We start from the raw sequence: 15,320 nt of genomic DNA, 5'->3' as shown, positions 1-15,320 counted from the left end.
AAGTTAGACGTTGCATTACTTATATTTGCTTTTTAATGAATCTGGTCATAACTTTTTATGCCCTTTCACATAAAAACTGTTGTCATTCTTTTTTAACATCTATTTTTGACTTTCTGCTATTAATGAAAAATAAGGGTTTTAGGATCAGTTCATTGGTTCAATTATTCAGCTCAATTCAACAGGCACACTAGAAGTGGAATGCCTGTGTGCAACACACAGAAAGGAGGAAACAATGTTCATCAAGCCATTACCAACATGTGGGTAATCTTGTGGGGATGTTTTTCAGTGGAAGGGACTGGGGCACTTTTCAGGATAAAGGGAAGAATGAATGGAGCCTAATGCATGTAAATATTTGAGGAGAACCTTCTTCAGTCAGTCAAAGACCTTAGACTGGAGCAAAGATGCACGCAGGACCATGCTTTATGGCGGGGATGGTGTTACGCTGGTGATGAGCTGAATTTGGTTTGCAAATAGGCATAGCAATCGAGGCAGAAGAGTTCAGTTCCTCTCTCATCAGACCAGGGAATTTGTTGTCACTCTGTCTCAGGGTCTGCGACCAACCTTTTTGTAAACGCCAGCTTCCATCTCGCCACTCAGCCGTCTTCGACGCTAAATCTGCGTAGTGCTACAGAGATTGTTGACTGCTGGACAAGGTCTCCCATCTCGGTCATGGAGCCCAGTAGTTCTGACAGGGTGCTCACTGATTTCTTGGTCTCTTTTCGGACCAACGTCTTTCTTGCCCGGTTGCTAATTTTGTGTGGATGGCCTGCTGTAGGAAGAGTCAGGCTGGTTTTGTTTTCTTTACATTTCCTAATGATAGACCTGGCTGTACTCCTGGGAACTTTCAACACCCTAGATATGTTTTTACATCCCTCCCCACAATTCTGTCATGGAGTTGTAAAGAAGCTCCTTGGTCTTCCTTTTAGTGTTTTTCTTTGACATGCACTGTCAACTGGGGGACCTCAGGTGAGTTATACAGTATTTCTTCTGAAATCATGTCAATGTATTGAACCACAGATAGACTCCATTCACTTTTAGAGTGATTGCACAAGGAAATTAGATGCACATGGGCAATGCAGTAGCTACCACTGTCAATTTAATTACTAATCAAATCAAGACGTTTTCTAGTAAGTTATATTTCAAGAAACATACATTTCCAGAACTTTAACTCCACATAATAAGAAATAGGATAGACCGTATAGATCAGTTGACAATAAATCCCTTATAAATGTATTTCTATTTGAGCTTGCAACATAACAAATTGTTGAGAAATTGAAGGGGGTAAATACTTTCTGAAGGTACAGCAAATATTGATTCTTTAACTTCTAAGGTCATTCCTCTTCTGAAAAGTCATATTGTTTCAGTGTGTCCTTCACAGAAGTATTATACTAAAGGCACACCACTAGCAAGATTTTAAAAAATCTAACTAAAATCCAACTAAAATGTCCTGCTTGATTTGTTTCTATAGTATATGGTCACAACATCGCAAGATCCCAAATAAAAAACTAAAAACAAAGGGGTAACTTTGCAGACTTCAGGTTATTCTAAATGCATTTTAGAACATAGAAAATCTCTTTCTTCTGATTTTGTATTTATTGTTCCCTTGACATTTGAGTAAGACATATTTTGCAGTCATTCTCCCCACAAAAAGATTTGTGATTTGCAAAGGAAGCACTAAGTACTTGTTAATATAAAAAATTAATGGTTTTTCTCGTACTAAAATACTGGGCAATAGCTGTACCTCCATTACACAAAGAGAAATGTATCCAACCCCCCTGAAATATCATGAAATAAATAAAGAACCATTAGAAGGTATGCTTAAGCCCCTTAAAACCATATGTTCTCATGTTGGTGTGGGTTCAACCACCACATTAACTGAGGAGAGATTTTTCAGCAAAGCTGATCGCAAGTTGCCATAAAATTGTACTCAATTTTGTACTAGTTATTATAAAGCTCCCTAGAACAAAAACTCATTTTTAGAATTTAGTGCACCTATCAGAAATAATTGCAAAGAGTAGACATCAATAGGTGAGTCCTCTACCAAATGTCTCTTAGCATCTTTAAGCTTTTTTTTATTTTAGTTATCTCCTCATCTGAGTATTTAAAATAATATAGGAAGAGACACAAACCTTGACTCCAGAGTCAAGTACATTCTTAGAAGAGGGCCATCTATTGGTGAATGTATTTCAGGAATATTCAAAATCATTGTAAACATACTGTATAGTATTCTTTCCCCGATCCAATACACCACATGTGCATGATATCATTGTGTGTTGGTGTCTATACTAGTTATAACAGTATGGATTGTGAAATAATCATTTCATATTCAGTATCTTTTAATCAATACAGGCCAGAAATCAATGGGAGACACACAGATGGCTCATTAAGACCATCTGTTTATTGGCTCTGTTATGTCTGGAGAGCTGTGCGGTTTGTAGAACCCCAGGTTCTACATATAAGGGTTCTACAGGATAAGGGGGTTGATGAGAGTGTCCTTTCCAACTGTTCAACTGTTAGATCCACCATTGGTGACCCACCATTCACATTTACAAAACTGGTAGACCCAGGGTTTGTAAATGTAAATGGTGGGTAATCGAAGAGCATCTTACTAGATGAGAAACAGGTTTAGCTACAACTAAGACACACGCATTTCTACCTATGGAAAAAATAGAAAAAACCTGTATCCTGTGAAGGGTCTTTTTTATTTAGAAACCAAAGTAAAAAGCCATTACTTTCCTAAGCTGCTGTACCTATACTTGAGGGGATACTTATGGACTGTAGAAGGCCTTATTGATACTATCGTCTTATCAACACATGATAATTTATGTGTTGTGTTACATTGTAATTAAGTGTTGTAAATAAATGTTTCAAGGTTGTGCCTCCTCATTGTTCTGCCATTTCACTTAGCCAGGAAAACAAAGAAACCACGTGATCTGCAAGGTCAGCTTTCATTCCTGGCTATAGGATGCAGGTTATCTGATACTCTAAATTAAACTCTACTTACAATCTACATTCTGGATATAGAATTTAATCTCACTTGAGTACCAAAACCCAATGATTTCTGGTACACTGTGAATCAAAGATACAAAACTATATACGGTACAGTAGATACCCTGAATATTGAATCGAAGTGCCTAAGAAACCAGATTTGTATTTCTGACAGAAGTTATTACAAAATCTTAGAAAGTGTTATAGTGAAATAATCAAGTAATACAGTCTAAATATTTATCTCTGCAGCAATGCTTTTCCGGGCAACTTTCTATCTGTTTTTTTAATTGATCTTTTTATATGAAATGCATTCCATTGTGATTTGCTGCATCCTTTATTGTATCTTGAATTTACCACAACTTTAGGCAAATGGAGGGACCAAAGGTTTACCTTAAAGGCAAAAAGGTACATTTTCACCTGTGAAGCCAACAGTACTGATCCCTTCTCCTCTTTTCTCTAGCATTATATTTTCTGATGTTGTCTGTGCATAGACCAGACAGAAATCAAGAATAATGTGACACCCAGGACCAAGGTGTTGGATAAAGGAATGTCTATAGAAAAGTGAAGGCGAAACAAAAAACACAGTTACAAAATAAAAAGTCATTAAGTGCTCCTTAATTTACAGAGTGAGTCCAAAACATAAACCAAACAAAAGCCTAAGCTCCTCTTTAAGCTACTAAATGACTTCTTCTGTCCCTCTCTATCAGTAGCCAGGCAGCTAGGCAGCTTATCAGCTCCCAGACAAAGTCTTTGGAACATTTAAAACTCACAAGGTCAATTACAATGAATTTGGAAATTTGTTGTGGAGCTGCATACTAAGTTGAGTACTAGCTAGTACAGTACCATCTCAGGCCCATCCCCTGCTGCATGGCTGTCTGCTCAATTGAAATGAAACAGCAGAACAAAGTTGGAAACCAGTTGATCCTGATTTTAGTAAAGTACTGAGGATTCAGCATTGTTGTTCTGCCAAACTTTTCTTTTTGCTGTGTGCTCTTTATTCTCACATCCTCAACGCTAGAGAACCTGGCTCCAACATTCAGGTGCTTGGTGTACAGATCTGCTGCACTTGTAGCAGTCTCTCCTGCTTGACGATTTCAGAATATTCTTAGCAGTGACCTTGTGCACTCTGGTTGCTGCTCCCAGTCTGTGCTTCTTTCACAGCCATTTACATTGAAACTGCAATTTTGACTGCCTTCTGCAGAGTGACGTTGGTCTCAGTTAGAAATCCTCTCTGAATTAGGTCCCTGCAGAGCCCACAGACCAGCTGGTGGCAGAGCTTTCAGTGTCTTTGGAGAAAAATGTGCTTCCAGTGTCTTCACAGTGTACTGATATGAATTTACTCCTGGTTTTTCAGGTTGCATAAAATGGTGCAGCAGGCTGAATGGTTCTGCTTAAAAAAGTTGCTACTTTTCTATTGTTTTCAATCCAGCTAGAAATAACAAAATAGTCAAATCTCTAATCTTTAAATTAGTTCCACTGCTCTACACTTTCATCACAATGCACAATTTTCTTCTCTGCTATCAAGATCTCCACAGTTGCTGGGACACGTCCTCTTCACACTTCAGCATTTACGGCCAAAGTTATTTCCACCATCTTCCTCATCGCCAGTTTCTTGTTGTACACTCCTTAAAAAACACTCTTGGTCAGAACCAAATCAGTGGGCATTAAACTGAAGAGAGTGCCAAATGCTTGCCCCCACACAATAATCTCTAGAATCTCCTTGAACCTATAATCCCATTAATACAAATACAGCAAGCTGCAAAAACATAAATGACCATTGTTTATATTTCTAACAGTGGTTTCAATGTACTGGAGTGTGTAAGATAATACAGGTACAACATGTATTATATTGTATATAAATACATAAATGTACATATGATAGCAATTATTGTCTCCATGTTATAACCTTTTGAAGCAGTGTTTATGAATAATTTGAAAAAACACTAATGTCTATTAATAGTGCCATCAATAATCAGATTTATAATAATTATAGTTATTGTTATAATACAGATATAGCATTAAAAATGTATGTTTTAATCTTAGAAGTCTTCTGTCACAGATCTTAATTTTGGGTCATTTCAGTTCAGCACTGTTCTGGCTAACCTTACCTTGTAAGTATTTGGAATTTTGTTTTCGGTAATGGAATTATTTAGTCCTGTAATACTTTCGCTTACTTCTTCAGTACTATTAAGTTTTGTTCAAATACGTCTCTCTTCTCTGCGTCTGTAGAAGTAATAGTTTTCTTCTTAACTCAAGTGCTTTCTCAGAAAGTTCTAGCACTTCCTTTGAAAATGTGGGTGAGCTCGCTGGTGTGCTGCTGTCCCTCTATCAATAATCTCTGCACCATTACTCTCACCCTCTGACCACTGTCCACTTCACTGCCCCAGGTCAGATGTGATTCAAGGCCTGGTGGAGCTTCGCTCTCAGACACTGTCTCATGGCTGATGAGTAGAATGTCCATGTCCGGTCTGTTGCTCTACAGCGTTTGTGTGACTGTTCGATGTCTGAGGCAGTGAATAATGCTGCAGTACGGACTGTAAGCGGGTGTTCTGAACATGCAGTGTTGGATATGTGATTGTAGTGTGTATCATCCCAGCTGCTGAGGCTTTTTCTTAAGGATAGGACAGTTTGTGTGTGACCCAAAGGATAGTCCTGCAGGGTTTGAAGGGAGGGTGCTGTCAGTGAGATCCTCCAGCAGAAACATGGGACACACTACTTTCCCCTCTCTCACACCTCCTAAAACAAAAAGATGAAACATGGTAATAAGGTACATACTGTATGTTGAAAGATCAAAATGCCAGGTATGATATAAAAATAATGCATTCAATCTTCACACAGCCCGTGTCACTCTCCATGACTTTTGCAGCACCTGTTTAAAAAGTAGTAGCTTACATTCATCTTGTTATAAACCTAATAGGATGGCCAATGTGAGCCCGCAGAGATGTACTGTAACCATGCAAGTCTTCTAGGTCTCTAAATCACTCTTCACACAAGGTAAAGCTACGTAATTGGGTTGTCATTAAGACTCATAATAAAATCAAAAACATAATGCAGCATGCTGATCACCAGCAACCTTGGTCACCCTTGCATTTAATAAAATTACATAATGAAATTACAGTATACCTTGTGCATTCACCCTTTCGCTTTCACTGTTAATAGCACCTTCATCTCCGCAGCAAGGAGATCTGGTGCTATTGACTGTACTTGTACATAAATTGTACTGTACTCGTACGTGTACAGAATACTGGGACAGGTGGTACCGCCTTGTCCATTAATAACAGGGCACGTTGCTGTGTTACAGCATTGTGGGAATCCACTCTCAGCCTCTTCTATAAGGTTTTTTTTTTAATTGGCCACAGTAGATGGCCATCTGTCTGAGAAGCTGGCATTGAATCTGCTCAATTCTGATTCCCAGGAACTGGTGCACATTAGTATTGTCACAGAATCTTTTCTTCCATCTTCCAGGGTTTCCAGTATATCTTTAGTATGTCATTGATACACTCTATGAAGTAGAGCTTTTGTGCCACTGTCATTGTGAATACAAAGAGCCCTGATTGCAAATATGCCTTGTTTTGATAAATTAGGCTTTTATATGCTATACACTAATAATAAAATACTATCAGCTGTAATCATCTACTTAATATTGTCTGCAGTAGTTTTGCACTATAAGTTTTTGAATTGTTATTTGAGCTATAAAGTGGTACTATTTATCATTTAACAGTCAGTGTATAGTAAATAGTGTAAATCCAGAACAATGCAGTATTTTTCTAATCCTTATTCATACTGTAAGTTTCGGAATTGCAGACGCGAACAACAAACTCCATTCATTAATCAAACACCTTAGCAATTAACTTGACTCTCCCCTCCACAGAGTGCCAAGCCAAAAGCACACAAAAAGAAGGGAAAAGGGGGGGATTTACACAAAATATGGTTATTGGAAAGTGCTGTTCTCATTGCTTTCCTTTATAGAGTTTGTAATGCACAAATCTGATAGTCATTCAATATCAAGTAATAGGTTTATTCCACTCTTTAAAGAGAAGAAAGAAAACACAATTTCGGCTGTGGAGCCTTCTTCAGGTGTAAGAAAGATAGGGCAGTCAGCAGAGATAATATACTGTAGCATGGGAAAACAAAAGCCAGGAGAGAGGAGGAGGAGCCGGGAGCAGGGGAGAGGCAGAGCGGCCAATCAAGTGGTGCGAGGTCGAGAGAGGTGAGGAGAGGCGTGAAACGAAACCTACAAATGAATAGAGAGAATAAGAAGAAAACAAGTCTGTCGTTGAGAGAAGCGGGAAGGTGTGAGCCAAGCTTCAGGATAATTTTAGTTTCTGATGTCTTTCTGTTATAGGAGTTAAGAAACCCTACTTTGAGAACACAGACGGAGAGATTAGAGTGGTCATGGCCGTCAGGGTGAAATGAGAAACAATGGGCTTGGAGAGATCTTTAGTCTTCACAGCCCTGACGTGTTCTCTGAAGCGGTCTCCGAGTCTCCTTCCTGTTTCTCCAATGTAGATGGCTGGGCATTTACTGCAAGAGATACAGTACAGTAAATAAGGTTGCTGGAGGTACAAGAGGTCGCCTGGATGATCCGGAATTGTCCTGAGGGGCCTTGAATGAGTGTGGTGTTAAATATGTGCTTGCAAGTGATACAGCGAGCTTTGTTGCAGGGGAAAGTGCCTGGTGTGGATGATTGCTGGGGGCGGTCAAGGGAGCTGTGAACTAGAAGGTTTCGCAGATTAGGTGGTCGGCGATATGAGATGATAGGGCAGTCAGGAAAGGGCGATCATTCAATATCTGCTATGATGTTGAGTCACTATGACAGTACTGCACAAACAGTACAGTCCACTTAAGTGATATCCAAATGTTATTGCTATTTAAATGATCCATTCACTGCATTAAACAAATACAAAACAAAATTAAAATACATTACAGGCTTTCAAAGCACCATGTCACAAGATTAAGACAGTAAAAACATAATTCCTTATTTGACTGATTTGATCATTGCCTCAAAAATGTTATTTCTTTATGAAACAGGGTTCAGTGTGCAGAGCGTGTTACAGATGTGACATTAGCCTTGAAACCTCGACAGTATAAAATTCTGCCATGGAAGAAGCCCCAGTCTTTTTGCGTGATGGTTAACTAATTTCTAAGAAGTGGCACTGTGTGAAGCAAGTGATCGTGATCAAATTCTGGAAGGGGCAAAACTGAGCTGCACTCACGTTGTTGTAACACACGTTACAATACACATTAACTGGAGTTTTGGTGACTTTCATTGTAATTTAAATGTTATTGTTCTCTACAAAATCTGTTATGTGATCTGGGACCAGGACACTTTCATTAAGTCTGACCTTTCCCGAATTGCTCTAAAATTTCCAGCATATTTTTGTAAACAACTTCAAATGTGATACTGTACTTTATTGAAATAATACAAAGATAAGAATGGCATAAATCACTTTGAATGTTTCAGTATGACGATAAAGGTATCAGAGCTTTCTTTTGACCTCTAGCTTATTCCACAGCACTAATATTTGAATGTAAAACTTCTTCAGTTAGGAATGATTAAATCTAGCCCTTTCAGATATTAAGTACTGTATGAGAAGGTACAACAAAGTACTACAGGATGCCTTTGGGACAAAACTGGATGTTGACTGCCACAGAATTTGTTCTTACAAGCATCTCTTATTATCAAGCAAGAGAATAGAATACCATTTTGTTTGGCCATTATTGAATTAATGGATTGGAAGTGTATCATAAAAAAGTGCTCTTTACTTCTGAGATAATTAAAAGTATAGGGAGGTCAGTTTTTTCCATGCCTTTCATTTTATGTTCATGTGGACTATAGTCACAAATTATATATCAGCAGAGCTTCAGCCTTCTTACTAATGTACTGTTTTGTTAAGGTTTGTACAGTATATAATGAAATTTGACAAAATTAGATGAGCAAGTCTGAAAGACCATCTGTTTATTCTGAAGCACCACATAGCACAGGCAACAAATGAGCATAGTGCTACTACAGATTACATTTACATGTCATTTTCACATCAGTCTCTTTTGTAATTGTTCATACAGTTGTTCATTCTCAAAGCTGATATCTTAGTCAGCCTGATTAAATGTGTGGGCTGAGACATCATCTTCTAAACACCAATCAACTCTTTGGACAGATGTCCATTAACATGTACCTAGACAGAAATCCCTGCTGTAAATAATCCTAGAATTACTTTGCAGACCACCAGCTATTTAGTATTGTAACGCAACGGGGGCTCCGGCGGGCGCCCTTGCCGCATCTGGTCGGCCCCATCCCGACTGAGGCTCGAACCCGGGACTTCCGCGTCTCTCTGCAGCGACCTAGCCCCGTGAGCTAAAGAGAGATCTCTTTCCAGCCCAGTAGCTGTAGTCCTGCTATCATAGGGAAGGGCGGTGACGTCACCTGCTCTGGTACGCCGGCTCTTACACAGTACCTGACGGCCGTAAGCGTTACACTCTCCCCCGCTTAAATCGCCGTCCCCGGCGAAGGGCTATCCCACCCCGCTTCTGACACCAATGTAACGCAACGGGGGCTCCGGCGGGCGCCCTTGCCGCATCTGGTCGGCCCCATCCCGACTGAGGCTCGAACCCGGGACTTCCGCGTCTCTCTGCAGCGACCTAGCCCCGTGAGCTAAAGAGAGATCTCTTTCCAGCCCAGTAGCTGTAGTCCTGCTATCATAGGGAAGGGCGGTGACGTCACCTGCTCTGGTACGCCGGCTCTTACACAGTACCTGACGGCCGTAAGCGTTACACTCTCCCCCGCTTAAATCGCCGTCCCCGGCGAAGGGCTATCCCACCCCGCTTCTGACACCAATGTAACGCAACGGGGGCTCCGGCGGGCGCCCTTGCCGCATCTGGTCGGCCCCATCCCGACTGAGGCTCGAACCCGGGACTTCCGCGTCTCTCTGCAGCGACCTAGCCCCGTGAGCTAAAGAGAGATCTCTTTCCAGCCCAGTAGCTGTAGTCCTGCTATCATAGGGAAGGGCGGTGACGTCACCTGCTCTGGTACGCCGGCTCTTACACAGTACCTGACGGCCGTAAGCGTTACACTCTCCCCCGCTTAAATCGCCGTCCCCGGCGAAGGGCTATCCCATCCCGCTTCTGACACCAAATGTAACGCAACGGGGGCTCCGGCGGGCGCCCTTGCCGCATCTGGTCGGCCCCATCCCGACTGAGGCTCGAACCCGGGACTTCCGCGTCTCTCTGCAGCGACCTAGCCCCGTGAGCTAAAGAGAGATCTCTTTCCAGCCCAGTAGCTGTAGTCCTGCTATCATAGGGAAGGGCGGTGACGTCACCTGCTCTGGTACGCCGGCTCTTACACAGTACCTGACGGCCGTAAGCGTTACAGTATTTAGTGACTGAATTTCCCATTACATCATGACAATCCTTAGTTGACTGCAAGTCATTCCAATGTTAACATTCCTGTGCTGAAGCATCCCACAACCATATACTGTACAGAAGGAATGTTGTCTTGATACTGTGGATACCTGGATTTGTTTGAAAAAAATACAAGTTTGTATGACGATATGGGTACACATCTTCTATATGAGGCATTGCATTAAAAATATTTAAATTGTAAGGAGTTAAGGAAAACTTCCTCACTTCTCATTTCAGCACAAAGAATTTGTTCTGTTGGCTTTGCATGCCCAAAACAAGCATGAACAGTTATCTTTGGCTTCATTTGAACTGAATCACAATTCAAATGACTGAATTCAATTCAATTCACAATTCAACTGCTACTGTACATATCAGAATATCAACTGCATTGAAGATTTTACCTCTGCCTTCTACCACTGCCTTCGTGACCAGCTAGTTACCAAAAGTACAGTTGTTGTTTGTAAAACTCTTTGTTCATGGTGTACAGTAGCTTCCAACAGATTCTCTAATATATACTGTATATTAAAAAATAGCTTAGCAATCAAATACTTATTGTGTGCCTGGAGTGGCTTTTTTCAATTTCAGGGCTGTCATTTAAATATTGCAAATGTTTGTATGAACGATCTTGAAATGCATTACGATTGTAAGCTATTTCTCCCTGAATTACCAAATTCAGACACTGATCAACTGATATATTTTATGATATACTGTAAATGTTCTGAAATTGCATCATGCTGGCTTACAGAGAATATAAAAAGTATTCATTGCTTTTGTATATAGGTTTTCACCACAAAGAACCCCAAAAAACTTTTTACGTAGGAGGGTACCCACTTCATCAACCACTTATCACCCATCAGCTGTCCCATTCACAAACAGTAATAGCCAAGCATAGCATATACTGTATAAACAAACATATTGTACAGTCTTGAACTGTTGTTATATCATGAGGCTTGTAACAGTCCTAGTCAAATAAACTTAGAAAGTCAAGCAGACATTGAATATCTTTAATGTCCAAAAGTCACCTGAATAAACTAAAACTAGGATAGCTAATGGTTTAATAGTGCATATAATATATAGATATAAATAAAACACATTTATCTTCAGTAACCATTTTACCTTTAGAGGGCTGTGGTGAGCCAGAGCCTAAATGAGCACGTGCAAGTGTGACAGAGAGAGACCATGCAGACTCCACACAGACAACCCGGTTTGAATCCAGGATCCTTGAGCTGTGAAGTGATAGTTCAACCCATTGAGATGTCCTGTAATTGTAATGTATTATTTACTTTTACTCTTCATTTCTTAACTCAAATGTACAGTATGCTGCATTTAAACACATCACGAACACATCCATTCAATTTCCGAGAAGCATGCAGTAAAAACGGCAGCTGATGATTTCCGACTTCATCATTAACACAGCTGGTCATTGGCAATAACATTAAAATTTCATTGGATTCTTTACACTAGTCCGCATGTGCCCTGTTGCTATCAATGGTTTTAAATAACAGACCGACAGTGAGTGTCCCTCGTCTTTGGTGACTGATTAATAATAAACAGGGCTGCACATGTTCGCAGTGTTCAGCTAGACTATAAATATTACATCATGTGTATTATCAGACAAAAGAAAAATCGATGAGGCAAGAACTACTTTCTAACGCACCTAACTAAAAATAAAATAGTTATAATTTCTACTGCTGCGACAATCGTATGGAGTGTGACTTTAAGAAGGTACTTTAATAAGAGATGAGGCTCACGTTGTCAGAATGACATCACCGCTGACTCTTCTAGCTAACAGAGTCCATTGTAAAGCCTACATTACACGGTTTTATTGTAAAGGGTAAAAAAACAAAACATATTCATTTCTCGAGTGGGGCAGACATCGGGAACGTTGAGTCAGGAAAAATATCTATTTAAAATTGAATATGCGGGTATTTCAGTATAATTTGTTTACAGAAGGAAAATAGATGCCCATGCCCAGGCGTACGAAGACGAATGACTTTTTTTTTCAGAACGGAAATTTGTATGGATTTCGCCGCAGTTTGCCTTGCAAAACAAATGTAAAATAAGCACAGCCTCTGCATCTGAGGATTCGTAGTTAAAGCCGCGAAGAGAAAAGGGAGTCTTCATTTGTGAACAAGCTTGACTAAGATAAAATAAAAAAGGGACACATTCCACGACACAGAAACCCGGATTCTGAAAACACGAAGTTTCTTTTAAATCGTAATTGCACGTTTCAGCATTTTGGAATGCATACATCGAAATGAGATAACACGATATCTTCTTGATTGGTGGTGAGTGAAATTGTGTTGAAGTCTTAGTTGTCAACAAAAAGCCATTTCATGACGTTTTTATTTGCTTGGCCTGCGTTGTTGAATTCAACCAAAATGTGTTATTAACAAAATATATTTCACATTTATTGTATATGTTTTCAGAATATATGGCGTATGGTATAGTATAATAGTGCTATTTAAAATCAAATGATTTAGAAGATGAGGTTTCGCCTTAGAGTAAATTATATCGTGTTTGTTTTTTCGTTTGCTTACCGTATACAAAATTCCAGCGTAAAGTATATCCAAGAACTGAAAATTCATAAGAGATTCCAGATGTCACCTAGACACTAGCCCTAGGCACCGTTTATTCCTCACAATTAACATGACATCGCGCACAGAGTCCGCAACCTGTGCATACTGTATGTGTCTCATATGTGTTCAACTGTGCATATATTCTGGTATTAACTGGTTCTGGTGACCATGTGTAAACCTGCATGTTGAGAAATTCAAGGGACTCCCGAGCTCTACTGCATAACCAAAACGGGAAGGGGTGGGGTGGCTGAATAGCACCCGACAACAAAGATATATCCGTTTTAGCCAAGCTTTTCTGGAACTAAAACGGTTGAATGTTTCCTGAATAGTAATAAATTGGTGAGGCTTAGCGATATAAATATCCTAATAATAATAATAATAATAATAATAATAATAATAATAATGTTGGGTTACATATTACCGTCAATAAATACCGCCAACGCCTTTGGAGGGAGTGTTAACCCTCACTCCCAATATGCACGTGTAATCTTCTTTTGAAAAGGGAAATAATGTGTCAAATTAACGATTTAAAGTGAAATCGTTAACCTTCCCTTCTTTGTCTCTCTTCAAAGGTTCAGACGGGTCCCTCTGAAGCGTGAAAGACGTTTTGCTCCGATTCTTTTGTGGATATCCCCGTCTCCTCTAATTTAAGCGAGTTGTCAGGGAAGAGCAGCGGATGGATGTTAAACGGAGAATGAGATAAGCATCTTTTCAGTCGCTGAGCGTCCGCAAAGCTGCTGCATTCCCTTCCCGGGAACAGTATAAAGCTACAAGACCCCATACAAAGCTACTAACCCCGAAATTTATGACCTCAACCTAGGTTAACTTCACTTGCATGTTTATCGCCTGGATGATGGTATTACTATTGGTCCCGAGGGGTGATGTAAGCTGAGTAATTCAATGCAGGTGCACATAGAGGAGCTGTCCGTGCTGCTGTGGTGCTGATGCGGCTCTGAGAAAAACGAGCATGGCTGCTGGGAAGTTGCTCCTCTATGCCGGCCTCTCTCTTGCACTGTGCGCCCTGGGCATGTTGGCGGTGGCCATCTGCTCCGACCACTGGTACGAAACGGACGCGAGGAGATACAGAGAGAGGTGCAAAAGTTTTTCCAGTCGCAGGAACGACCCAGGCTTTATTTACATTCCCAACAACAGCCTCCCACTGAGGGCGAGCAGATCGAGGCTGGACCGCTGGGAGGAGAAGCTTCTGCTGGCGAGGAACCGGCGGCAGCTGTTCGCTATGAGCGCGGCAGACGAGTGCAGCCGGCAGTACAACTCCACCAACATGGGGCTTTGGAGCAAATGCCACCGGCTTGGATTCGACCAGGACATTGAAGAGCTCATAGCGAAAGGTAAGACTAACGGATGGATTGCAAGTAAAGCGCAATTTAAACTTTTTCGGATTTATAAATATGAGGCTTGATTCTTTTTTTTTTCTAGAGGACACAAACGAATTTAAACGTAAAAATCTAGAAATGTAAAACGTTAATAAAAATATAAAAGTGGTGTCATTTCGAGTCCATGATTCTGGTACCTACAGTACCTTTGGCATAAGGATCCTGTTAAAGTGGAATGTGAAGAGATTTCAACTGATTTGAGTGAGCAGTTGCAAGCTTTGATTTGAACTTTATATATATATATAGTTAACCGTTTTGTTGGATTAAATGATTTGAATTGTTTAAAATACTGAAGCATTAGGTTGTAACATAACCCCATCGAGTAGTTCTTTGCTTTTCCTGTGTATACAGTATGTGTTGTACTGTAGCTCTTAAGACATATTGTAACAAAAATAATAATTCCAACATTGATTAATTGGAAATCCAGTTTTGTCCTTTAGAAAGGACATTTTTTTCCATGCACACACATTTGTTTCCAGGCAATTGTAATGTAAATACATGCATAACAGTTTTACTGCATGGCAGATGTATTTCTCCCCTTTGCAGCTCAATAACCAAACATTAAGCACATGGTTCCTGTAATAAAATGTTTCTCTAACACCACAAATACTGCTTGAGTGCATGAAGCCTTAACATATATAATGTATATAGATTTATGAAGTTATTCAAATAGGCTAAAACTCATGGGAGATAAAACCAAGCAGACCAACACATCACAGCTTCACCAGCAGGATAAAGGTTGAAGAGACCAGAAGTTACTAATCGGTGTTAGGAACAACATGTATCCTAAACAACTCTGCTTTTATAACTGCTTTATAAAGACACATTTGGATACATTTTTGAAAAAGTAATTGAATATATACAGTACACATACCAACAATCTCTTTTTCTTAATTTCATCATTTGTCTGTCTCTTTAAATGTATACATTTTGGGAATTGTGCTGGCTAGTTTCTGTATAG

General features: G+C 40.0%; 1 protein-coding gene across 1 annotated transcript in view; it reads left to right on the top strand.

Annotated features, from left to right (window-relative positions):
* Positions 1-13,537: 13,537 nt before the first annotated feature.
* The window catches only part of tmem178bb (transmembrane protein 178Bb), a 107,221-nt gene continuing 105,438 nt past the window's right edge, over positions 13,538-15,320 (top strand). The window contains exon 1 of the mRNA XM_088923650.1: positions 13,538-14,314. Coding sequence (XP_088779776.1) covers positions 13,933-14,314 — 382 coding nt within the window. The 5' untranslated portion in view covers positions 13,538-13,932. The remainder of the gene's footprint in view (positions 14,315-15,320) is intronic.

The sequence above is a fragment of the Atractosteus spatula genome, chromosome 8 (assembly GCF_055471065.1).
Source record: "Atractosteus spatula isolate fAtrSpa1 chromosome 8, fAtrSpa1.hap1, whole genome shotgun sequence".
Classification (NCBI taxonomy): domain Eukaryota; kingdom Metazoa; phylum Chordata; class Actinopteri; order Semionotiformes; family Lepisosteidae; genus Atractosteus; species Atractosteus spatula.
The sequence above is the reverse complement of the archived record's forward strand: the minus strand, read 5'-3'. Positions and strand labels throughout refer to the sequence as shown.